Genomic DNA, 22,385 nt, shown 5'->3' with positions numbered 1-22,385 from the left:
CACAGGATGGGAGGGAACTCAGGCTTTGCTGACCGCTACCTGCATGGGAAGGCCAGCAAGGGTGGAAGGCGGGGATTTCTGCTGCCCTGGGCGGGCTGTTTGGTGTCAGGCCCCCCACCAATTTCCTCACCCCTATGAGAATCCATGCTGGGAGCTGTGACTGCAGCAACACAGACACGTCTCCTGCCCTCGTGGGGTCCATGTTCTACTGGGTGGGTAATCACAAATACAGTGGTAATGTTTTCCAAATACTGGGAAAAATTAAACAGGGTGTGGTGATCATGAGAACATGGAGATGCTTTAGATCTGCTCATCAGGGAAAGAAAACCTACAAAAGTAACTTTTGACCTGAGTCCTGAATGACGAGGAGCCAGCCCTGTGAGGACCTGGGGACAAAGAACCAGGAAGAGCAAAAGCCTCAGACTGACCCGTGCAAGAACAGAAAGACTGAAGCCGAGTGAACTGCAGCGGAGGACAAGGTAAAGGGAATACCTACCCCAGTCTGTAACAACGGGGAAAATTTCCCACAGCCCACTGGGGACCGGTCCGGACAAACAGCATCTCGCACCTCTCAAACGATGGAAAAGTTCTAACAGAAAATGACCCTATTCTTTTAAAATCATCACATTGATACACTTTTACTACAAACTACAAGAACAGCGAGAACCAGGGCTTTGTCTGCCCAAGGCTGCATTTCCAACATCTGGATTTTCTGTGATTGGCAGGTGATAAGACCATTGAAACCAACCAAATGCTCTGGTTAGCAGTGAGGAGTGATGTAACAATGGCTGTTGATGACATTTGAAAGAGGAAGGATTCACAAACACATCGTCAATAACAGGTTTGGAATGTGTTTTCCTTAAACATCCTGCATATGTTTAAGCTCCGAACAACCAACTTTTGCTGTAAATTTTTGCTCATTTTGTTACAATGAGACATGGTTGAGAACTGTCACCAGGTTCCTGCTGCTTGCATGTCTCATTCCATCTCTATGACAATCAACTTTGTTATAAAAAAAAGTGTCTCCAGTTTTAGAGGCCTTGAATTAAGGATCAGACCTGGGTTCAATACCCGGGTCGCTACTTAGGAGCAGTCATGTGGCCCTGGGCACATCCACATTGCTTTGAGATGCTGTCGTTAAAAGGGGCGTTTTCTGTCCTTGCCTCCATCATAACACTCTTGGCAAGATGTGAAAAACTGAAGACATACTTTCTAAGTTTTTGAAAGGGACTGGAGATGATGAGGGCTCCAAGCCTTTGCCTGCGTTGCATTAAAAAAAAATCAAACCCCACACACATCTCAATCTTTTATAACCTTAGCAACTAGAAAAAATTCATGTCCTTTTTACCTGTCAGATTCCCACACTGAGCAGTGACCTACACAGCTCTCTGGGGGATTCCTGAGGCCCCTCTCCCTGCCAAGGAAGGACCCTCCCCTCTTCCTTCCCTCACCAGGTTTCACAGGTAAATCCTCTCACTCCACAGAACCAACAAACACACTGCTACGTTTCAGTTTATTTTGCACATAATGAAAACAGCCAATTGACTAAACAGTTTCAGAACTGTTAGTGTTCATTAATCAACAAATAACAAAGTCAGAAGGCCAACATCTCAATTCCTCCAAAACATTATCTTGCAGGTACAACTGAAATCCCTAACACATGCAATATGGGCTGGTTTGGAAAGAGAGAACCTAAGCAAGATGGGTGAGTAGTGAATGTCCGTGTGGGTCAGACCAGGGGAGCCAAGCTCCAGGAAGCTGGGCTGTACCCGGCCGGGCATTCACGCTGCCCCCATATACACCTGCCCTGTGAAGTCCACTGCCTCTTGTCAGCTGGAAACCCAAGCAACTCTTTCCTCCATTTCCAGACTCATCACCTCCTCTTATTTCAGGGTGGCTGATCCACACACAGGAATCCAGGCAGCGCAGATGCCCTGGCCCAGCTGGGTTTGACGCAGCATCTCCGCAAGTCGGGCTCCAGCTCAGATTCTGTACAGGAAGTTTCCACTGCCGTCAAAGAACTCGCGCCCCCGCTGCACCACTTTGCTGCTGAAGTTCTGGCCGCCCTGCTCTCCTGCCTTCAGCTCCTCCAGCCTGATCGCACTTGACAACCCAGCCCTGTCGGTCCCCCTGGCGCCCTCACAGTCCATGGTGGGACACTTCCGCGGCTCTCTCCAATGACGTTCAGCCACAGGCGCCAAGCTCTCCTCCTCCAGGCTCTGGATCCCGTTATTCCTTCTCTTCTGTCTCCTCAGTGGGTCCGTGCTGTGAGTATTCGGTTCCGTCACCGTCAGCGCTGTGCTGGGACCCTGGCCTTGGCATGAGGCTTCACCTCCCGACACAGAGTGGCCCGTGGGAAGCAGTTTCCAGGTGTCCCCAGAGCCCGGAAGCTGGCGGAGCGAGGGGGTAAGTCCCGCTTTCTTAAGGACTTTTTGATCCTGCTTCAGTTTCTGCTCCAATGTGGGAACAAACTTGCTCTTTAAAACCCTTCTGATCACATCGGTGCTAACATCAAAGCCTTCCGCCAACCTGGGGACTGACCAGGACTCGGCAAACTCTTTATGTAAGTACCTATAGGAAAACGAAGCAGTTTTTGAAATTGTCAAGTCCTCTGTCAGAATAGCTGACTGATAATATCAGTGATAAACACATAAGAGGAGCTGAAAACGCAGGCTGTGTTCCGCTCCTGCGTGCCGAAAGCAACACCCAGCCACCGTGAGATCACTTCATTTCCCATCGACGGACCACCTCCCACCGCACCACAGCCCCCGTTAATCCTGGTGATGGTGTGGAGTCTGTCCTTCCCTTTAAAGAACACACAATCCAGGGGCCAAGACAAGTATGCTGACGTACAGCACCGTGACGGGTCTCCCAGCACAAGACGCTGTGAGGGCACCCACAGCAGAGACCCAAGAACAGGCTGTCACAGCACGTGCAGCGTGGCCCAGGAGCTGCTCTGGGAAGTCGATGTCAGAGCTGGTCTGAAAGGATGCAAAGGAGTTAGAAAGCCGGCAAAGGGGGAGGAAGGGATCAAAAACACGGATGGCGGAGTGAGCATGTGAAATGCAAAGAACACCATCTTTGGGGGAATAACTCATCTGACAGCGAGGACGGGAGCAGGAGCAGGATCTCACCATGCTGAGTATGGAGTTCATCACAAAGCAACAGCAAACCAGGGGAAGCGTCTAAGGGGTGGAATGCCACGAGCAAACTTCATTCTGAAGCTCAATTCAGTGGTAGTCCTTCAGTGGCTAGACTAGAGGTGGAAAGATCGGACAAGAGGCTGTGAGAATAACCCAGTGAGTTCACAATCCATGAACTGAGGTGGTGGCAGTGAGAACAGAGGCGGCAAGAGACCTGAGGAATATTTTAGGAGGGCCAAGTGGTAAAATTTGGTAAGTGAGGAAGGAGGCTGAGATTCAGGAGTTTAGCTGGGGGACTTGTGGGATCATTCAGGGGTATAGCAAAAGCAGGAGCAGGATTAAACTGTCCAGAACAGTGAGTGGTGAGTTCTGTTCTGTACACGTTGAGTTGGAGGAACCTGTGTAACATCCAAACAGAGGCATCTAGTGCCCAGCTGGAGGTCAGAAGAAAAACACGGACTGAAGATGATGGCTCTGGAAGTCATAAGCCAACAGCAAAGGTGGTTGAAGCCATGTGGGTGGCTGGTATTAGACAGGGAAATATGCAGAGTGAGATAAAATACCTGACAACACACTAAAAAAACAGCAATATTTAACAAACAGGAGGAAACAGGGCTGTTCAGGAAGAGAAAAAGCAGCTCTAAAAATAGAAGCAAGTGGTACCTGGGTGAAGGGAGAAGAGAATTTCACAAAAGCCGACTACAAGGTCAAATGCTGTAGCAACGTTAGGGAGGCTGAAGCCCAGGGCGTCCGTCCCGCCTGGATTTGCTTCACAGACAAGACAAGAAACAACGGCAGGCAGCCTGCTCGGAACAAAATACAGGGAAAACTTCTGCTGACAGACACGGGTCCCCGAGGAGGCGGGCAGGGCTGCAACCCCGAGCACACAGAGGATGAGCCCCCCACGAGCTCCCTCTGCGGTGTAGAGGGAACAGGGTTGAGGTGGGAAGCGGGAAGGAAGACAAAGCAGCTCTGGGGCGGGCCCACCCAGTGGCCTGTTTTCCTTTGAGTAAAAGGACATTTACAGGCCCCAAAAGAGGATGAGACAGGTAGGAAGATTTGAAAGGCTTTTGTGCCAGGCAGGAGAGGAAGCCAACGGCGAGAGAAGCTACAGGCCCACACAGTCCTGCGGATCAGCTCCACGGAATCTGTAGGTCTCGATCCCTGAGTTGTTCCGACGAAAACTGAACACAGCACACAGCCCACGGGCAGCTATTTAGGGACAAAATGAAAACCCACCTGCCCGCAGGGCCGGCAGCCCCACTCTGGGGATGTGTGAAACCACTGCGCCCGGCAGACCTGGCGCATGAACGGTTACTCACTAGTGATCTTCAACCTCTCACCTCATGGCCACATAAACTCATCACTAAATTCTGGGGCACACCAAAAATGATTTTTTTTTTGGCCAAGCTGACCAAAAAAGGGCATATTTTGATTCATTCAAAATAGGATGGCTATTGTGTTGGCTGTTTTCACTTTTTTATTTGATAATTCAAGGGAAAAGAGGTCAGTGTCCTAAGTAAACAGTCGGGTATTGCACGTTTTAAACATTCTTGCGGCACAAGCGGGTGAGAATCGCTGCACTAGAGCACTGTCTGCCACAGCAAAGGCGTGGGAACAACCCAAGTGCCCATTAGAAAAGGCTGGTTAACTACACTGTGATTGCTATAAAAAACAAAGCGCTTTCTCTTCTTTTTTTAAAATATAACTTATTTATCTTTAGAGGGGAAGGGAAGGAGAGAGGGAGAGAAACATCAGTGTGTGGTTGCTTCTTGTGCGTCCCCTTCTGGGAACTGGCCTGCAACCCAGGCATGTGCCCTGATTGGGAATCGAACTGCGATCCTTTGGTTCGCAGGCCTGTGCTCAATCCACTGAACTGTGTCAGCCAGGGCAGACCTTCTTTCTTCTGAAGCAGAAAGATATTAAGTGAAAAAAGTACAGACAGCATGTATTTATAGAATCCTACTGTTTGTGATGAAAATGGAAATAAAAACTACAATTAAATTGCTTTATTTGCACAAGGAAACCTAGAAAAAAAAGCAAAAAAAAAAAAAACCCAGTAAAAATGGCACCCACAGGAAACTGGCTGGGATTAACACTTCCCAGTGTGAACCCCATATTATTCTGTCCTAATTTTGAACCATCTGCAATATAATCTATTCAAAACAAGAAACCTTAAAGTTTGAGAAAGGATCCCTTTAAGATTTCCTATGCTACAGGATCCTTTCCTCAGAAAAATGGGCATAACCACGAAAGCTCCCATCCCTGGTTCTTAGATTAAGAACGTCCTGATTTACTAGCTAGCGTTTAAATGGTGTGATGTCTGCAATGGACTATTTTAAAATTTCAGCAAAAAGAACCAACTGTGTCACAGTGTTAAAAATTTTTAAATCAAGACGATGGGTTTACAGTAGTTCATTATATTACTTTACCGTAAGAAATCGCAAAGGAGCCCTGGGCCAGTAGCTCAATTGGTGAAAGTGTGTCCCGGGCCCCAGACGCCAAGGGTGCAGTCTAGTTCGGGCACACCACAAGCGACCAATGCATTAATAAAAAGTGGGACAACAAGCTGATGTTCCTTGTTCTCCCTTCTTCCCTCGCTCTGAAAAAAAAAAGGAATAAGTAAGAAAAAAGAAATCTGAGCTCCGCCTGGTGTGGCTAAGTGGACTGAGTGCCCACCCTTGAACTGAAAGATCGCGGTTCTGTTCCCAGTCAGGGCACATTCCTGAGATGCCGGCCAGCAGGGGCCCAGCGAGAAGGAATGCAATGATGTTCTCTCGTACTCCGATGTTTCTCTCCTTTCTCACTCCCTTCCCCCTTCTCTAAAAGAAATGAAATCTCTAAAAAAAGAGAAACCTGAAATGATAATAAAAGAAAGTAGAAAACCCACACGATCTGGCCCAGTATCCTTCCCTCCCCAACGCAGCCGATCCGGACACCAGGGGGGTCTTACCGGATCTGCTCCAAGGCCTCCATCGTCAGAGTCCTGGGTGGGGCACCTGGCGCCTCCATTTGCCTCCGAATTTGCTGGAACCGAATAGCTTTTTTCTGTCGTTTCAGGGTGCAGGAGAAGAGAACCAATGGCAGGAGCCATGCGTGGAAGGAGGCTGGGTGGGTGAAGAGTCTCGGGCTAAATCACGGAGTGCTAGCCCTCCTCTTTGTTCACCGTCCCAGAAATCGCACACCTAGAACTTGGGCCAGCCGAACTCTCTAAACGGGTGATGAAATACGTCACTGGTGAGGGGACCCGTGGTCCCAAAGGAGCTGAATACTTGCCCCTGCGTCTCTGGTCAGAGTAAGAAACAAGGGCCGCTGCAAACGCAACGGCTGGACGCCCGGCGCCAAGGAGACGCGGCCTAGATCGCCGGGGCGGGAGACCCTCCTTCAGGCTGAGGGTTCGGAAAGGAGCTGGTACCTCTCCACCTCCTGCAGCTCCCGCTCCTCCGGTTCCCAGTCGGAATCGGGGTCCGGCTCGCGGCCGATAGAGCCTGGGCCTGCCACCCCTCGGGTCGCGAAACCGCAGGGAGCGACGACAGCGCGGACACGTCCGGCAAAGAAGAGACCCAGGGTACCCGCCATGTTGACAGAAACGCCTGCAGCCCAAAATGCGGCAGCAGCGAAGCCAGACGGCGGAACCGGAAGTGAAAGGGCTGGAAGGGGGGCAGGGCGAGGGTCACGTCCTTCGAGCTTCCGGCGGAAGGTGGACTCTGGGCTTAGGGAGCTCCGCGGCCCACCCTTCCCTGCAGTAACTACGGATAGGACTTTGCTAAGACGCGCGAGTCTGAATGAGGTGGAGGACGATCCTGCAAAACGGCATAAACTTTAATAAAAAGACGGGTTCAACTGCAGAGAGCCAACCCTTCCCCACAAGGGCAGCTCAGGCCGGCCAGTCTCCCCATTGGCGGAAGGATGTTCCCAAGGCGTTCTGACGGCGACAGCCCTGTGCCTTGGGCACTCCGCTCCTCTGGTTAAAGGAACTGCTTGTCACCGGGATCAGCTCCAGACCCGGGCCGCACCAGTGTTCAGACCCATCAGCTAATGACAAATCCAGGCTCAGTCTTTGAAGGGCAGAGATGAGTGGGTGGCTGGCCCTGGCGCCTGTCTTCACTGTTGAGTCTTTCCTGGTCCGGAAACACTCTTGGGGTACTGAGGAATTCTCGGTGTCTTTGTGTTTGTGCCTTAGGCAAACCAGTTCCTGGCCAGAGCTTTTCAGACTCAAGCTTGGTGGCTGTCTTTTCACTGAGAGGTGCTTGAAGGCTCTTTGCCCCGTAGGAAAGCTGAAGGGTTCTCCAGCAGAGCTTGAGTGCTGGCTTCCTTCCTGCATTTACCTGTGGTGGCTGATGTCCAGGGCCGCAGTGGTACTCTGCATCAGGGGTGCGGAGGCACGGCAGAGGGGCAGGTCCTGGGCCTTGGCTGCTCTGTGTCCACAGTCGACGATGGAGGGCAAGCTGCATTCAGTCCACGGGCTACTTACCACTCTTTCCCGTTGCAGAAAATAGCCCTGCTTTGGGGTTAAACAGGATGGCACTGATCCTGCCATGGCTCTGTTTATGGCTTCTAGCCTTCTGCTGGCTTGGCCTTCTGCAGTGGAAACATGGGGCCCCCTAAGTTGCTTGCCAGTCACAACTCTTTCCCAACTGTTGCTCAGTGACCAACACAGAGAAACGGCACCCTATGCTTCCCTCCAGCATCTTTACCACACTGTATTGCCACTGGTGCGTTTACTTGTCCATCTCCCTGTTATGTCTGTGGAGCGCTGGGACTGTATTTCTGCCTTTTCCATCACCAGGCTCTAGCACACAGGAGGCAGCAAAGGGCTCCGCTGCCTCCCACGTTCCCACATTGCTGGAGGTGCCATATTAAATTTTGGGAGCATCCCGGCTGTAATATCTGCTAGTGGGAGTTTAGTGACCAAAACTAGTTTTGCATACTTACGGCTATTGGACCTGACTCTGGGAATGGGAAAACAGCGTTCGTCAGATTTCTTCATTGACAATGAACAGGGGCCAAAGGCGGCTGGATCTCTTATCCAGTTGAAGTTCCTGGGCTGTAGGTAGTACCGGGCATGAGGCAGGAATGCAGTGTTCATGCGTGGCAATGGCCCTAAGATCCTGGGGATCAACTCGTGGGATCGAACTGGATGCAGGACATGAGGAGGGCCCTGCTCTTTGTCCGCCCTGCTCATGAGGACCAATGGGAACAGACTCATAGACGGCAGTTCTTGACTGCTCAGCCCGTCCGGATGAGATCTAGGCTGGAGGAGAAAAGCAGCCTCTTACCACATTTCTCGCGAGGCTGGAGGGAGTGGTGGGAAACACAGAAAACGGAAACACCTCTTCTGGGCCAGAGCCGCCACCTCACCAGCTCATTCTCCAGGGCTCAACAAAAATGGGACCCATCAGGTGTGCCACTACCCCAGGGAACAGTGAATGCGGCAGCTGTTTTGTAGGCCCAAGGCTTTACTCATCTCCCCTTAGAGCCACAGCAGGGGCAGGGCCAGGGAGAGGTTACACAGAAGCCACTGAAGGTGGTGGGTCAGTCGTGGGTTTGGGGTCATTGCCAGATAGGGCTAGAGCAAACAAGTCTCTTGTGAGAAGGCAGGGAGCTGCACTTGGCTGGATGTCACTAACGGCAAGGGAGCTTGGGGTGCAGCCATAATAGGAACCGACAGCCCCTTTCCTGAGGCCCAGCACAGACTGCTTTCCCAGGCTCCACTGCCAGACACCATCACATTAGCCTCCTGGGGCCGTAGCCACCATCGTGTGCCGGCACCGCCCTTGTTCCCTGCTGTGTGAGATGCTGCACGGCGACCCTCACCCGATACTCATGAAGCTTTTTCTGGTCCTGGTGGTTGGGGTGCACCATGCTGGTGATCTGCTCTACGATGCCCATGCTTCGGATGAGATTCTCCCGCTGCAGGAGGGCCTTCAAGCGCTCCAGCTCCTCCTCTTCCACAATTTCTTGAGGCTGCATGGTGTCCAGGTACCCTGGGAGCAGCTACAAGGTACACGGGAGATGCATGCAGGATTTCTGATGATGAGTCCCAACCTCCAACGGATGACTGCAGGGCTCCTGCCCACTCTCCCGCCATCCCTTCCCTGACCCTGCTGCCAGTCCCTTTTGCTATCCATTCTCTCACCTCCTGTTCCAAAAGGTCAGATTCAATGTACTCACTAGGAACTCCTCTCTCTGTCTCAAACAAGAGGAGGAAAGGACAGCAGAGATTCCCCTCTCTAATACTCCTACCCCATTTTCCTGCAGAAAGTCAAGAGCCACAAAGCCCCTGACACCTCTTTCTTCCGGTTCCGGTTCTGGTTCCGGTAAGCCAAGTGGGTGGGGAAGCCCCGGGGCCTGGTCCTGCAACAGCTCTTCTCCCCTGCCGACTCCCCCTGGTTCTGCTCCTTGTTTTCCTTTCGCCTCTTAGTGTCCAAGATGTCACGCTGTTCCTGCTTGAGGCGGATCTCTTCCAGCTGCTGCCTGACAAGAGACAGCAGCTTCAGATACCGGAGAACTTGTGTGTGCCAGGGGGAGGGCAGTGGGGGAGAATGGGGATGGGAAAAGAACAGGGAACGATGGTCCTTTTGGGGGACTGATGGGAGAGGGATGCGGGATGCAGGGGAAGATGGGACACCTACTAAACTGAACCATTAAAGGCCAATAAAATGTGTGAGTCCACCCCTCTTTCCTCAAGTGTCTGTCATCCTCCCCACCCTGCCGGGGAGCAGTTTGGCTTCAGGATCTGTCCGCACCCAAGCGGAGAGAGGAGCAGGCAGGGCAAAGTACCTGGCACACTCCTCTCTGGCCTTGGAGGCCGCCGTCTCCTGGAAGAGGGAGCCGCTGTGCTTGAAGAAGGGCGCGTACTTCTCTGTGTCGGGCCCAGGGTAGATCCTCCGGTAGCCCCCAAGGTGAGAATCCTCGTAGCATTCCTGGTCCAGCAGTGCTGCCTGGGACAACTCGGTTTGTTCGCGCCTAGGAAACCGAGCTTTGGGTGAGGCGGGGCGGAGCCGTGAGTGCTGCGGCGGGAAAGGCAGGCTGGCCGGGGCTCTGAGGACCTCCCCCCAGCTTCCCGGCCTTGTGGGCCCCTGCCCATGGAGGGCGAGCTGCAAACCCCATCTGTGGCCAGTCCCGCCTGTGTACAGTAATGAAAATAGGCTCGACTTCCAGAAATCTGGTTTTCGTCTTCAGTGCGGTGGGGTCTGCTCATAAGCCAGCACCAAGGTCCCTGATTATAGAAACTTGGGTTTCTAATTACAGAATCTCTAGAGGAGCAAAAAAGATGATTTAAAAAAACTGCCCACAGCCTTACAGTGCAGTTTGTATATTGGTCACGAGCACAGATTCTGAGGCAGGACCTCCTCCTGAGTCTGAACCTTGGCTTATCTCGTCCTTCCTTTCTTGTTTTGGATGAAAGCGGGATCACACATTTCTAAATGGCTGCCTAGTACTGAGTGTATGAGTGTAATCATCACGTTCAGTAGTTTTCAACCTCTTATCCCCATTGAAGGATGGGATTCAGCGAGTCACGTGCACCGTGCAGTCTCACGCAAACATCCAGGGCACGTACAGTTACACCCCCTGCCCTCCACTCGCACAGACGTCCACTCGCCCTCTGTGCGCAAGGACCTCAGGACGGCATCGCAAACCAAATACACACTGGCCCCGCATCTTGCAAGTGGGGAAGAACGTTATTATGCTAACCCGAAATCTACTCCAATTCATTTTTATGTCTCATTCACTGTAATTCTGTGTCAGCAATAAATTACCACGTTGCAACCCATCTTACAATGAAAACAACAGTGAGCAAACAATACTGATTTAAACCGTCCCCTAAAAACAAAAAAAAATTTAACAAATTCTCCCCTAATGTTGAATGACTAAACTGTTTTGTGTTTCATTACTATCAACTTTTCTTTTTAAATATTTATTTATTTGCAGGGAGAGGGGGAGGGCAGGAGAAAGAGGGAGAGAGAAACATCGACCGTTTGCCTCAAACCCGCAACCCAGGCACGTGCCCTGACCAGGAGTTGAACTGAACTGGCGACCTCTTGTTTGCCAGGACAAAGCCCAACTAACTGAGCCACACCAGTCAGGGCTCAGGACTGTAAATTTTCTCAGGAAATGGTTTCTACAGGAACTTTGTTTCAAAAAGAAATAGCTAATGAAGCCACACACAGCTAATGTGCAAATTGGAAGTAGCTCTGAAACACTGCCAAGCAGGGCACAGAGTATACACGTTACGCAGCTGTCTGGGCGGCAAAGTGAGAGAAGCAATTTGTATAAATACATGTATGTGTGTGCATTAGATGCTTGTGGAAACAGATGCGTGACCCAGGGTACGCTGACTGGCCCCACGCAGCTGGAGAAGGGAGGATGGCAGACTCGTCACTGTGCCCTCTGCACTTTGAACATCAGTACCTACAACACACGATGCACTATCTATGCCCAAACGCATTGTCTCTCATAGCACCTCAGCTCCAGGCTGCCTCCTCCTTCTCGTCTCAGGAAAATGGCACCCAAGCGGCACGTTACACAAGGGACCAGGTCGGGCGCCCGCCCTACCTGGCTTCTCGCAGCTCCTGCTGGCACTGGAGGAGCCGGTCTTTCACTCGGCGCCTGTCTTCCTCCAGCACCTTCCTTCTGTCGCAGCCCCGGAGGTTGATGAGGACCAACGTGTCAGAGAGCAGCGTGTCCTTCACCTCTTGGTCCAGGAGTGAGTCAGTGGTGAAGCTTGGAGAGTGGTTTACCTGCCAGGAGGAGTCATTATCTGCCCGCTCCTGGGCCACCTGAGCAGGCAGGTGGCAGTCTCGTGCAGGCCCGGGGAGGGTGCGGGAGCGACACCCCCTCGGGTGGCCTCGGCCAAGGCGGCTGGGTATTCCGACCACACAAGACCTAATAAACTATCAGAATGGCTGTTGAGACCTGCTGTCCTTGAAGACAAGGCTTACACGAGCCACTCTTGGGACCCAAAACCTGGATTCCTACAGTGGACACCAGAGACCACCAAGGTCTGACTCAACGCGTCTGAAGTATGGAGACCTCATGCCTCCTGCAGTTCCTCCCCACCCCGGTGCCGCTGCACCCCCATTCCCTGCTCCCCCCCCCCCAGTGTGCTCCAGTCCCAGCTGTCCTGTTCAAGGAGGCCGCTGGACCTTGGTCTCGCCGAGCCCAGGAGACAATCCTCACCTCCAGCAGCCAGGGCTTCAGCTTGTGGTCCAGCAAGATGTCAAAACCAAGGATTTCAAAACAGGCACAAGTACCCCCACTCAGGTACTGGGGAAAGCAGGTTCGGTAGTTGTGGCGGAGCACAGAATGAGCTGAGATGATAGTTTTGATGATGATGTCCTCAATGCCCCCCCATATCTCTCTGGGGTCGTAGCTGTGCTCCCGCAGCCAGGTGTTGAGCGTCGACAGCTTCCTGTGAGGCCCAGTGCTCAGAGGAAGAGGCGGGGCTGCGGGCAGGAGGCTCCCTGACCCTAAGTCCATGCCTAGGCCTCTTGTGCTCTAAAGGGGGGCCCCCAGCTCGCAACAGGGTTTAGTTATCGGGGGGGCGGGGGGCCTCCCTTGGTGATCACGCACGGGACAAGGGTCTGTAAAGGTTGCCTGTTCCTGAGCAGTCGGCCTCCTGAGAGCCGGTCTCAGTTTCGTGGCCGCTGAGACTAGGGCTGAGGGACAGGGAAGAAGACGGAGTGGGCCGTACCTCTTACTGCCCATGGCGTCATCCCGGACGAAGTTCTCGTTGTGCTTGTTGATCGCGTAGTTGGTCAGGTGCATGCAGACATCATCCTGGGGAGACAGCGGCCTGTGGCCTCGGGGCCGTGCCGCGCTCCTCGCCAGCCCTCCACTGCCTTTTGAGCACCCCGGACCCCTCATCCCCTGCCCCTCTGTCCCCCACTCCCGGGGAGGACCACGCTGGCAGCTGCTGGGGAGGAAGGTGCGCTGTCCCTCCCCTCCCGGCCAGGTGCCGGAGCACTCTCTGGCTTCGCTCCTTGTCCTGGGCGACCCGCCAGCTGCGTCACAAGCCCCCCTCCTCGGTTTCCCCAAAACACCTCAGCACTTAGCAGTGGAAACGGTGGGGGGGCGTGCTGCCCGGCCCCAGGCCTGCCCCCCAGCCCTTACCAGGTTGTTCTGGTTGGGCTCCATGTAGGGCATGGTGGCGAAGCGGGCCAGGCCCTCCTCGTACATGAAGATCCGAAGGGGGTCACAGGATGTGAGCAGGACGTAGACGCGCATGTCAAACTTGAAGCCGTCAATGAGGAAGGGCTGGGTGCACAGAGCCAGCCACCGTGGGGCAGGGGGGTGGGGTGGGGGGAAGAACAAGGCTTTTAAGTGCTTACTCTGTATCACCCAGGGTCCTGCGCGCTTCGACTATATAACAACTCATTTAAATTTCGCAATTACCATATTGTTACTGCTATTATCCCCATTAACAAGTGAGGAAACTGAGGTACAGAAAGGGTAAGACAGGTGCCCAAGCCCCATGGACCTAAAATGTGGAGAAACTCAGATTCAAACCCAAGTAGGCTGGCTCTGAGCCAGGGCTCCACATGCCGCTCCAAAAGTAGGGACGGCAGAGAGGGAAGGACCCTGAAACCGGCTTCCTCCCTGGCTTTGGGAGAGCCAGGCACGCCAGTGCTGACAGAGGGGCCTGGCGGTGTAGAGGCGCCCTTCACCTTGGAGATGTACTGCTGGCAGATCATATGCTCTCCCGGCTTGATGTCCCGGGGGTTCCGGGTGATGAAGATGCCGCGGCCCTGAGAGCCACTGTCTGGCTTGCAGATGAACGTTCGGGTTTTCCGCTGACGCCCACAGGCGTGGAAGTCCCCGTAGCTACGTGCGGACAGAGGCTGCTGGTCAGAGGTCCCTGAGCATCATGGCTGTGTCTGGGCCCCTTGCTTGGAGTCCCTCCTGCCCTCTGGGCCATGCTCAGGCTGGAGCCCTCAGTATCAGAGCATTCCACTTTCATCCCCTGGGACGTTCAAGGTCGCAGAGCCAGAGTCTGCGGGGAACCCGATGGCGACCCCTTTCCACCCAGCGTGCCACTCACTCGGCGGGGAGGCACCAGGTGCGCGGGAAGATGTTGTACTCCAGGGGGTAGAGCTTCTGCATGCGCTTCATGTTCCGGGCCAGCAGGTCTTTGCGGCAGATTTCTGTCATGCCAGGGAAGTGGTTGATTTTCTGAAACGGAGCCGGCTGGTTATACCACCCCCCGGAGCAAGCGGCCATTCCCGGGGTCTGGGCACCCGGAAGGCAGGTGAGGACTGGGAAGGTCAGGGTGGTCAGCAGAGGTAAACCCTACCTCATAACCCAAGGAGAAAATAGGAAGGTTCCCTAAGGCAGGTGAGAAACCCCTCCTCGGACTCTTCCCAAAACACAGAAACACTGGGGTTAGCAAATGAGGCTCAGCGAGAAGGGCGAGATAGGGTTGTGGGCCATCTAGAGCCACCCTGATGTCCCTGAGACCACAGGAACTAGTTCTGTAAGCGACTGGTGTGTGGCGGTACAGAGCAAATGAGACAGCATTTCCCCAGTGAGAAAAGGACGCTGGGAAGCAGCCCACTGAGCGCATGACCCCAGAGGGCACCGCGCCACCTGTCCACAGCACAGCGCGGGAGGCAGCCTGTCACCGCGCCTCAGGGGTCTCTTGCTGACTGTCCCACTCGCTAGCTGCATGAGCCTCTGAGGCGCAGCGTCCTCCTCTTCACGGAAGACATCTGCCACTCAGGGCCGTTTTTGAGGACTGGGACTGGCTACGGTCTCCTTAACAAGGTTATTTTGAGGTTTTCCCTCAAAATGAGCCTGGAAGCCCCTTTTCATTATTTTATCCCTAACCACCACCAAGACCCAATTAGAGGATCACAAAAACACCATGAAGAGGTCATATTTGGCCCTGGGTGGTGTGGCTCAGTGGATTGAGCGCAGACTGCGAACCAAAGGGTTGATGGTTTGATTCCCAGTCAGGGCACTTGCCTGGGTTGTGGGCCAAATCCCCCAGTGGGGGCCACGTGAGAGGCAACCACACCTTGACGTTTCTCTCCCTTTCTTTCTCCCTCCCTTCCTCTCTCGCTAAAAATAAGTAAATAAAATAAAAAATATGCACTTAAAAAAATAAGTCATATTCATCTCGTGGACCCTGGTCCAACTTTCTTGACTTCCTTGCGGCCATGAAGGGCCCCGCGTGACTCAGTGGCTGTGAGGTGCTAGGCTAAGCTGCTGAGACGGCTGGATCCCTCAGCTGGCTCTGAATCCGAATGGGCCTGCCCTGGAGGGGCCAGCTGGGTACGCACACCTCCACGCACACAGCAGACAGTGAGACGGGATGTGCCCAGCAGACACTGCTCCAGATTACAGAAGTGCCAGAGACTCCAGAGGTTCCAGGGGAAAGTACTTCCACTTGAGCACACGCCCCTGGCCATGGCCTTCCATGCTCTGTACAGGGGCATGGCCACCAACCGACGGCCTTGGGTGCCTGGCAGAATGGGTGGGAGTGGTCATTCTGGGGCCTCAGCCCCTCTGGGATCTTGGGTCTGGAGGTTGTACCTGAAACCTCTTCATGTCCATGACGCGTTCCAGTGAGACAGCGCAGTCTGTCCAGTACACGGTCCATTCTTCATCTTCCCCCACCTCCTTCAGGCCACACGTCTGGGCTGCCCGACGCACTGCGGAGAGAGGTCGCAGGGCCAGCCTGGGCATTGGCAGAGGCCTTGGGACTGAGTCTGGATTATATAAGGAACAGCCCTGACTGGAGAGCAGGTTGAACACAGAGGTAGTTCTTACCTCGCCTGGGCACTTCGGGTGCTGTGTGACAACTCCAAGTGCATGAAGCTGTCAGGGCTCTTCCACAACCTGACAGAGAACACTAGAGCCTGCCTGTCTGCTCCCGTCATTCCCTCTCGCCATTAGGATGCTTCCTAGCCTACAGAGCTGACCCTTAGTAGGACTCACACTGGCATCTCACCCTCTGGGTGGCCCCTTCCACTGGCGACAGTGGGGACAAGAGGGGGGAAAGAGACGGCTGACCCAGCTGGTATTTTCTTAAACAATCACTGAAGCCACCTCAAGAACTTCCTTGAAAACAATGATTTTAACCGGGTCGTGTCTCCAATAAAAACTGAAAAGGCTGAGGCAACGGTGCCCCTGAGTAATTTTTTTCCTCCTTAGCCAAAGGGATTCCGAATCTGCTGGTGGCCGAGCCAGGCCGCTCAGTTCGGGCTACAGGCCAGCCTAACAAGATCCAGGTGCTGGACGCCTGACTAGAGACCATCTCCAGGGTAAAAGGGAGAGCAGTGGTGAGAGGGTCAAGCCAGGCACTTACCACTCTCATACCTGCAGTTGGTCAGGTTGATGGCCAGGGCTCTGGAATGCAGGAAGAGCAGAAATCAGGCACACTTACAACAGAAGAGCAGATCACGGGCCGCCAGGCACCCGGATGAAGAGACCCCCAACAAACGCACAATGCAATTTGCTTCCTCCAGACACCTCTGGAGGGCCAGGATGATATGAACATGCTGAAATTCTACACCAAGTCAGCTCTAATGGCTCTGGATTTCCTTTGTTTTTGTTGCACCAAAAGTTTAATGATGCCCCAGTATTCCCTGCCGTCCTCCCCAGGCCAAAGGGAAGACGCCGAGTCCCAGCCCAACTGCAAAGGGAGGCCAGGGGGTGACTCTGGGGCTGAGCAAGTGAGGGGGTCCAGGGAGCAAGTTACCTGCATTTTTGCTTTCTCTTTCTTCTTCCAACCTCTAAATCATCTAAGTCAGCTGGGGCTATGTCTTTTTTCGGAATTTTCGTGGCTACAATGGATAAGGGAACATCATTCCCCAATGCCTCACAGTCAGCCTTTGAGAGTGTCTGCTCAGAAGGGTCAGGAGGGATGGTAACTTCCTCCTTATCACATTCCTCTTCGGATTCTTCTTCTTCAACATAGTCTTCCTCTGATTCACTCGTCTTACAGGTAGTCGGCTCCATCCTTTAGATTCTGAGGGACAGGGTGGATGGGAGTGGAAGATGAGACTTCCCTCCAGGCCTGGAAAGGCCTGCAGGAGTCTGCCCTAAGGACCTTCCCCATGTTATAAGGGGATGTTGCTGCTCCTCTAGAACAAGATAATCCCACTGCAAAACTGGCTGTTTCCAAGTAATTCCGGGGGTTATGGGATGCCTGTAATTATGCTGGGTTTGCCGAGAAGCCCTAGTCATCCAAGATCACACCACACAACACCCCTGGGTGCAGCAGGAGCCAAGGCCATGGCATACAAAGGGGATGGCTGAAGGAGCACCGATGGCTTTGGTCTTATGCTCTTAAAATAGAGCGTAAGACCAAAGGTTCCCTAGGCCAGCCCTTTACCTGTCCCATGACTCAGTTTCTCTGTGTGTACACACTGGGGCCGGGCACCCACTAGCTAAGACCCCTCGGGAACTGATGGCAGAGGAGGAGCCCCCTCCGGCCTCTGCCCACCCGGACTGCTGTGCCTGCCGCTAGTGGCCTGGAACTGGACTCAGCTGGTTGCTCATGCCTGCCCTTCCTGCCCAGGTGTTGCTCCGCCTCCGGGACCGCCTCCTTGTTCCTTCAACAGGGTTTGCCGTCCCTGCCGATCGCGAGGGGGAGCCCGCTCCCCACTGGGTTTACTCTTAGCTACGCGATCCCTGAGGCGGTGGCTTCTCCTTCCACAAGCTGGCCGCCACCGCCCACCGTCGCCATAGACACGAAGGCGACTCCCATAGGGGCAGCGTTCTGAGGGCGGGGCTTCCCGAGAGCCACACCCACTCGGCCGCACTCCCTCTTCCTGTGGAAGCTGACAGGGTGGATCATGGGATTTGTAGTCCTTACGCTGCCACGCTAGTTCGCTTAACCCCACTCCTTCCCTCTTTTGAATTTTCGGGCAAAGCCCGGAATTTGGCCAACTCTGTTCCGGAGACACATCTGCTTGCCTTTCTGAAATTTTAAAATAACCATCCCTGAGCAGTGTCTGCATTCGGCAGGGGCAGCTGCGGTTAGCACACACCCCCTGGAGGCGCTTTGTCTGGTGGGCTGAGACAGCGCCACTGACTAAGGAATAACGGCCTTCTCATTAGATGGCTCCTGCACTGGCTTTTCGACGTCCGTCCGCTCTAGCTGACTTCCAAGGACCACTTCCACCAAACTCAGCTCACCTCGTCACTTTTAGGATCATCACATGTGGCTCAATTTAGAGGACACTTCAAAAATTTCCCTCCTTTAAAAAGACACACACGTTTTCTGATTTACAGACTTCCCCATTTTTCTTCAGCTTAAGATACTCTCAATTACCCACTCCTTGAAATGCTTTGGAGTCCTCTGCCCTCCAGGACACTCATTTTTCTCATTCTTTCAACAAATATTTAGTGTTCCAGGCACTGTTCTAGGGTCTGAACCATCACCATTTCTTGCCTGAATTGCTAACATTCAGCAGCAACCTCTTCACTGGACTCCCTGATTCAATCCATGTATCCATCCATCCATCCAATGCAGCTAAAGTATCCTTCCTAAAATGCAAATATTACTCCCCCAATTGAAACTCTTCAGAGTTTCTCATTAGATCAAATCCAAAGCCTCCTAGTCCATCAACAAGCAAGCAAAGAGGTGGGGAGGCCGGGGGGCTGGATCAGCCCTTCCTACCACTACCCCAAGTGTTCCATCCTCCAGCTTACAAAAAGCTCCCATCTAAAACTTCCCCTTCTTGAGAACTTACAAAGTATAGTACCACCATAGAGAAAGCCTTTTGATTTTTTTCCCCCTTTTCATGGAAAAACTTATTTGGGACAGAGAAGGCTTCCCTCGGAACATCAGTCCTATGGAGTAACTGGAAAAGTCCTGATATTTGGCCTCACCACCTTGGCCACAAAATCCACTTTGCTATAATGGTCATATGCTCCTAAGTGCAGAGGGTTGCAGAAAGAGGTATTAAGCTAAAATGATTGCAACGTGCCAAAAACTTGAGGGCAAGCAAAAAGATTTGGTAGAAATGTAAATGTTCAACACATAAACATTGAAATTTTCAGTTATAATATTTCTCTTATGAGATGGGTTATGAGTACATATTTTGCCTTATTCCGATGAGACTTTATAATGTCTTTTAGGATTAAAACCTCTGAAATTCTAAATATATTAAAGCTTCATAGAGGCCTGGGGACAGAGAGCCAACCACCTGGGGACCTGAGCCTCAGCTCAGGTGAACTGCAAAGGAGAGCACCAGTGAAGAGTTGCTGCCTGGAGACGTGGTCCCAAGTGCGTGCTCCCAGCTCAGCTTCGGGCATGCGCAGTTCCAGCTCCGCTCCTGATGAGCTGTGTGACCTCAGACGAGTTACTAAACCTCTGTCTGCCCACCTCTATCTCTTCATCTGTTAAGTGGGGGTACTAAGAGAACCTATACCTTTAAAGCTGTGCGGACCATTTGTTTTCACACGAGACAAAGTAGGTGAAGAACTCTCAACTCACTGTTGGGGCTGGAGAATTCGAGGTGGTCAAGCAGGTGAAGAATGTGGTATATAATGAGGGCATCTGGATGGAGCAAGGCCTGAGGCAGGGCAGAGATGAAGACATAAAATGCAGTGGTAGAGCCTGGCTGGTGTAGCTCAGTGGATTGAGCGTGGGCCTGTGAACCAGAAGATCACGGTTCGATTCCTAGTCAGGGCACATGCCTAGGTTGCAGGCCAGTTCCCAGCAGGGGACACATGAGAGGCAACCATACATTGATATTTCTCTCCCTCTCTCCTTCCCTTCCCCTCTAAAGATTAATAAATAAAACATCTTAAAAAATGGAACGGTAGACAAAGGGGGAACAAGCAGAGGGGCAAGATCAGAGGATGTGGGGGTATTCTGGAGTATATAACTCTTGTGCATGCCCCTTTCTCAACAGTAGGTTTGACATCCCTGGGGGCTTGTCCAAGAAGAAAGGTGAAAAGAAGCAGATACATCCATGAGAGCTCATTCATTTGATTTATTCCAAGGTCTCTTCTCTTTAAAGAGACCATTTTTATCAGTTTTTTATCCATCCTCTTAGATGGAGACAGGTGAGAAGGCAGCCATGAAAATGCCCAAATGACCCTCAAAAGCAGGTCTCCTGAAAGGGACATAGGCCAGTGGGAAAAATAAGTATTTCTGGCAGGATTATGGCTCCTTCTGGGCAGTCAAGGCTACCAGGGCTGCCTGTACCTCTTCTGCCTGGGCTGGGGGCAGCAGACAGTCTTGAATGAGGGCCAGAGCAGCTGCCTCTGTCAGGCTGCCAAAGTCCTGCGATGTTTTGACAGGGAGGTGCCCGGCCAGCTCACAGAGAGCAACATTGAAGGCCTCACTTTCCTTTATCCCAAAGCTGGACTTCCGGGCCCAGAGGATGACTCGGATGCCTGTGAGATCTGAGGAAGGTGAAGTCTTTCCAGGTGGGGCTCCCCGGGTCACAAACAGGTTATGTGCAATCTCGTGGTCAGTCAGATAGTCAGTGGCTCGACATACCCTGCTTATCAAGGCTTCCAAGTCGGGCCTTGGCCCACTGGTATAAAAGAGGAAGCCAGGAGCTGGGACAGCCTGGAGCAGGTGCAAATGGCCCCCAGGGTCCAGGCGTGTACTTGGTGCCCTCTCCACAGGCAGTCTGTGGGCCAGGTAATAGCCATGCAGGTGGAGGTGGTTCACTGAAGCCAAGCCACCCAGGCTGTTGAAGCCCACGCGAAAGCCCGGGTGAGAGCTCAGCAACACAGCTTCCAGCCCGGCCCGAAGTGCACCTGGTAGCAGGCGCTGGGGGAGTGCCCGAGCTGGCTCGGGCACCAGCAGTACATGGCCCCACTCCAGGGGACTGATATTGATCATCACCAGGATATCCTCTTGTTGGAGAACACCTGGGAGATCAGGCTTTCGGCGCAAACGGAAGAGGACTTCTTCGGGCCGGATTTTGTTGAAATTAAACTGTTTAGGGTCAAATGCCTGCCTCACGCTGCTGATGTTCTGGGGGGGCCTCCTCTGCACCCCTCGCTCCACATTCAGCTGAGCCACAAAACCCACAGCACCAGGGAGGGTTTGGGTCTGAAGCTCCCCCAGGCAATAGCGAAACAGCCCCAGCTCCATCCGCTGCCTCCAGGCAGAGCAGAGTGCAGAATCAAAACTAGAGCGAGGCACAGGCAGCGCGTCTGGGCGACTGGGTGCATTCCTCGGCCACTGAATCCCTTCCCACAGAAGTTCCTGTTGCCCATAGACAAAGTCAGGAATGCCTTGCTCTTCCCAGTCCTCCTTGTTTGGAGATAGCAAATAGGAAGTTTGATTTGAACCATGTGAAACAGCCATGGGGCCGACCTGAAAACAATCACAAAAGGCGAGAAAACCTATGATGCGATTCCACTTCCAGAGATTTTTTACTTTCATTTTCAAATAATCTCTACTTGTTCTTCTGATTACAAAAGTAATATATTCTAAAAATTATATATGTTGAGTGAACTTTCTTAATGGAGAAAATACAACCTTTATTCTAATGGCCAGGGGAAAATCACAATTTACATTTGGCCCCATTTTTTTTCTATAAATTTTTTTGGGGAGGAAGCAACCCCACACTTCTACTCAATCTCGCCACCTCCTCCTTTCAGCAGCTTGGAACCCTCACTTTGTGCAATAGTGTTAAGTTCATTCATTCATGCATTTGTGAATGTGAACCTACCTTGCAGGGGAGTTATAAGAATGGAAGTGGGTCCAAACGCATAGCGTTTGGCATTCAGTGGGTCTTCAGTAAACAGCCTCAGTGAGCAACAAGTTTATGGCTATTTCTGTAGAGGCGACCGACATAGGGGTTGCAACACGTCAGGTAGGGACCCGGTAGTATAACGTCTGGATGGAAAAGCAGTCCTGTTGCACCGGGGAAGCCGACTGCCTTTGGCCACTCAGCAAGTTTCCCGGTTACCTTGGTTCCACAGACTTCCTGCTGCCCTTTACCGGAGCCCGACCAAGGTTGCCACCACCACTTACTTCAGGTGAGGAAGACGCACCATACGACCTGCGCAAAGTTCTTACAGCTGACTGACTGGTGACCTCGACGCATGCGCACCCTGAACACTGAACGCAAGCACGCAAGCACGCGGCGGCTCGCCCCGCCCACCTTCAGGAGGCGGGGCCTTGCAGCCTGGGCCCCGCCCCGGAGCGTCCGGCCCCGCCCCGGACCACGCCCCCAACTCGCTAAGACTGCCAGGTGCCCGCAGCGGGAGGCGGAACCCGCTGGGAACTCTTAGGAGCTTAAAGGAGGGGGCGCGTCC

General features: G+C 53.0%; 3 protein-coding genes across 6 annotated transcripts; all 3 read right to left on the bottom strand.

The window, feature by feature from the left end:
- Positions 1-1,494: 1,494 nt before the first annotated feature.
- Positions 1,495-6,742, bottom strand: LOC119049084 (neugrin). The gene is made up of 2 exons (XM_053658928.1): positions 6,097-6,742; positions 1,495-2,571 (listed from the first exon to the last, which is right to left on the bottom strand). Exons 1-2 carry the CDS (start codon positions 6,153-6,155, stop codon positions 1,983-1,985), a joined length of 648 nt encoding a protein of 215 aa, XP_053514903.1. The 5' UTR covers positions 6,156-6,742; the 3' UTR covers positions 1,495-1,982.
- A 725-nt stretch (positions 6,743-7,467) lies between these two features.
- TTLL13 (tubulin tyrosine ligase like 13) lies at positions 7,468-17,754 on the bottom strand. Of its 3 annotated transcripts, XM_037144996.2 has the most exons (15): positions 17,596-17,754; positions 16,849-17,118; positions 16,456-16,496; positions 15,681-15,799; positions 14,188-14,318; positions 13,814-13,970; positions 13,260-13,403; positions 12,841-12,926; positions 12,327-12,558; positions 11,703-11,887; positions 9,927-10,112; positions 9,434-9,620; positions 8,961-9,140; positions 8,079-8,397; positions 7,468-7,724 (listed from the first exon to the last, which is right to left on the bottom strand). In XM_037144996.2, exons 2-15 carry the CDS (start codon positions 17,106-17,108, stop codon positions 7,468-7,470), a joined length of 2,484 nt encoding a protein of 827 aa, XP_037000891.2. In that variant the 5' UTR covers positions 17,109-17,118; positions 17,596-17,754. The 3 variants fall into 3 exon arrangements, with proteins under 3 accessions (XP_037000891.2, XP_037000894.2, XP_037000893.2); XM_037144999.2 differs by lacking the exons at positions 16,849-17,118; positions 17,596-17,754 and having other exon boundaries at positions 14,188-14,290; positions 16,456-16,495; XM_037144998.2 differs by lacking the exons at positions 16,849-17,118; positions 17,596-17,754 and having other exon boundaries at positions 15,688-15,799; positions 16,456-16,495.
- GDPGP1 (GDP-D-glucose phosphorylase 1) lies at positions 17,038-22,328 on the bottom strand. 2 transcript variants are annotated; one of them, XM_037145002.2, is made up of 3 exons: positions 21,797-22,328; positions 19,594-21,438; positions 17,038-17,118 (listed from the first exon to the last, which is right to left on the bottom strand). In XM_037145002.2, exon 2 carries the CDS (start codon positions 21,427-21,429, stop codon positions 20,266-20,268), a length of 1,164 nt encoding a protein of 387 aa, XP_037000897.2. In that variant the 5' UTR covers positions 21,430-21,438; positions 21,797-22,328; the 3' UTR covers positions 17,038-17,118; positions 19,594-20,265. The 2 variants fall into 2 exon arrangements, with proteins under 2 accessions (XP_037000897.2, XP_037000898.2); XM_037145003.2 differs by having other exon boundaries at positions 22,037-22,328.
- Between the last annotated feature and the right edge of the window lie 57 nt (positions 22,329-22,385).

Source organism: Artibeus jamaicensis, unplaced genomic scaffold, assembly GCF_021234435.1.
Source record: "Artibeus jamaicensis isolate MK-2021 breed Jamaican fruit bat unplaced genomic scaffold, CSHL_Jam_final scaffold_612, whole genome shotgun sequence".
Classification (NCBI taxonomy): Eukaryota; Metazoa; Chordata; class Mammalia; order Chiroptera; family Phyllostomidae; genus Artibeus; species Artibeus jamaicensis.
Note: the sequence above shows the minus strand (reverse complement) of the source record. Positions and strands in the feature narration are given on the sequence as shown.

Coding starts and splice junctions, on each gene's coding strand:
- LOC119049084 (XM_053658928.1), bottom strand. CDS start 6,155: ATGGAGGCGCCAGGTGCCCCACCCAGGACTCTGACGATGGAGGCCTTG. Junction 2,572..6,096: donor GAGGCCTTGGAGCAGATCCG/GTAAGACCCCCC, acceptor GTTTTCCTATAG/GTACTTACATAAAGAGTTTG.
- TTLL13 (XM_037144996.2), bottom strand. CDS start 17,108: ATGGAGCCGACTACCTGTAAGACGAGTGAATCAGAGGAAGACTATGTT. Junction 13,404..13,813: donor GCCAGCAGTACATCTCCAAG/GTGAAGGGCGCC, acceptor CTGTGCACCCAG/CCCTTCCTCATTGACGGCTT. Junction 9,621..9,926: donor GCCAGAGAGGAGTGTGCCAG/GTACTTTGCCCT, acceptor GTCTCTTGTCAG/GCAGCAGCTGGAAGAGATCC.
- GDPGP1 (XM_037145002.2), bottom strand. CDS start 21,429: ATGGCTGTTTCACATGGTTCAAATCAAACTTCCTATTTGCTATCTCCA.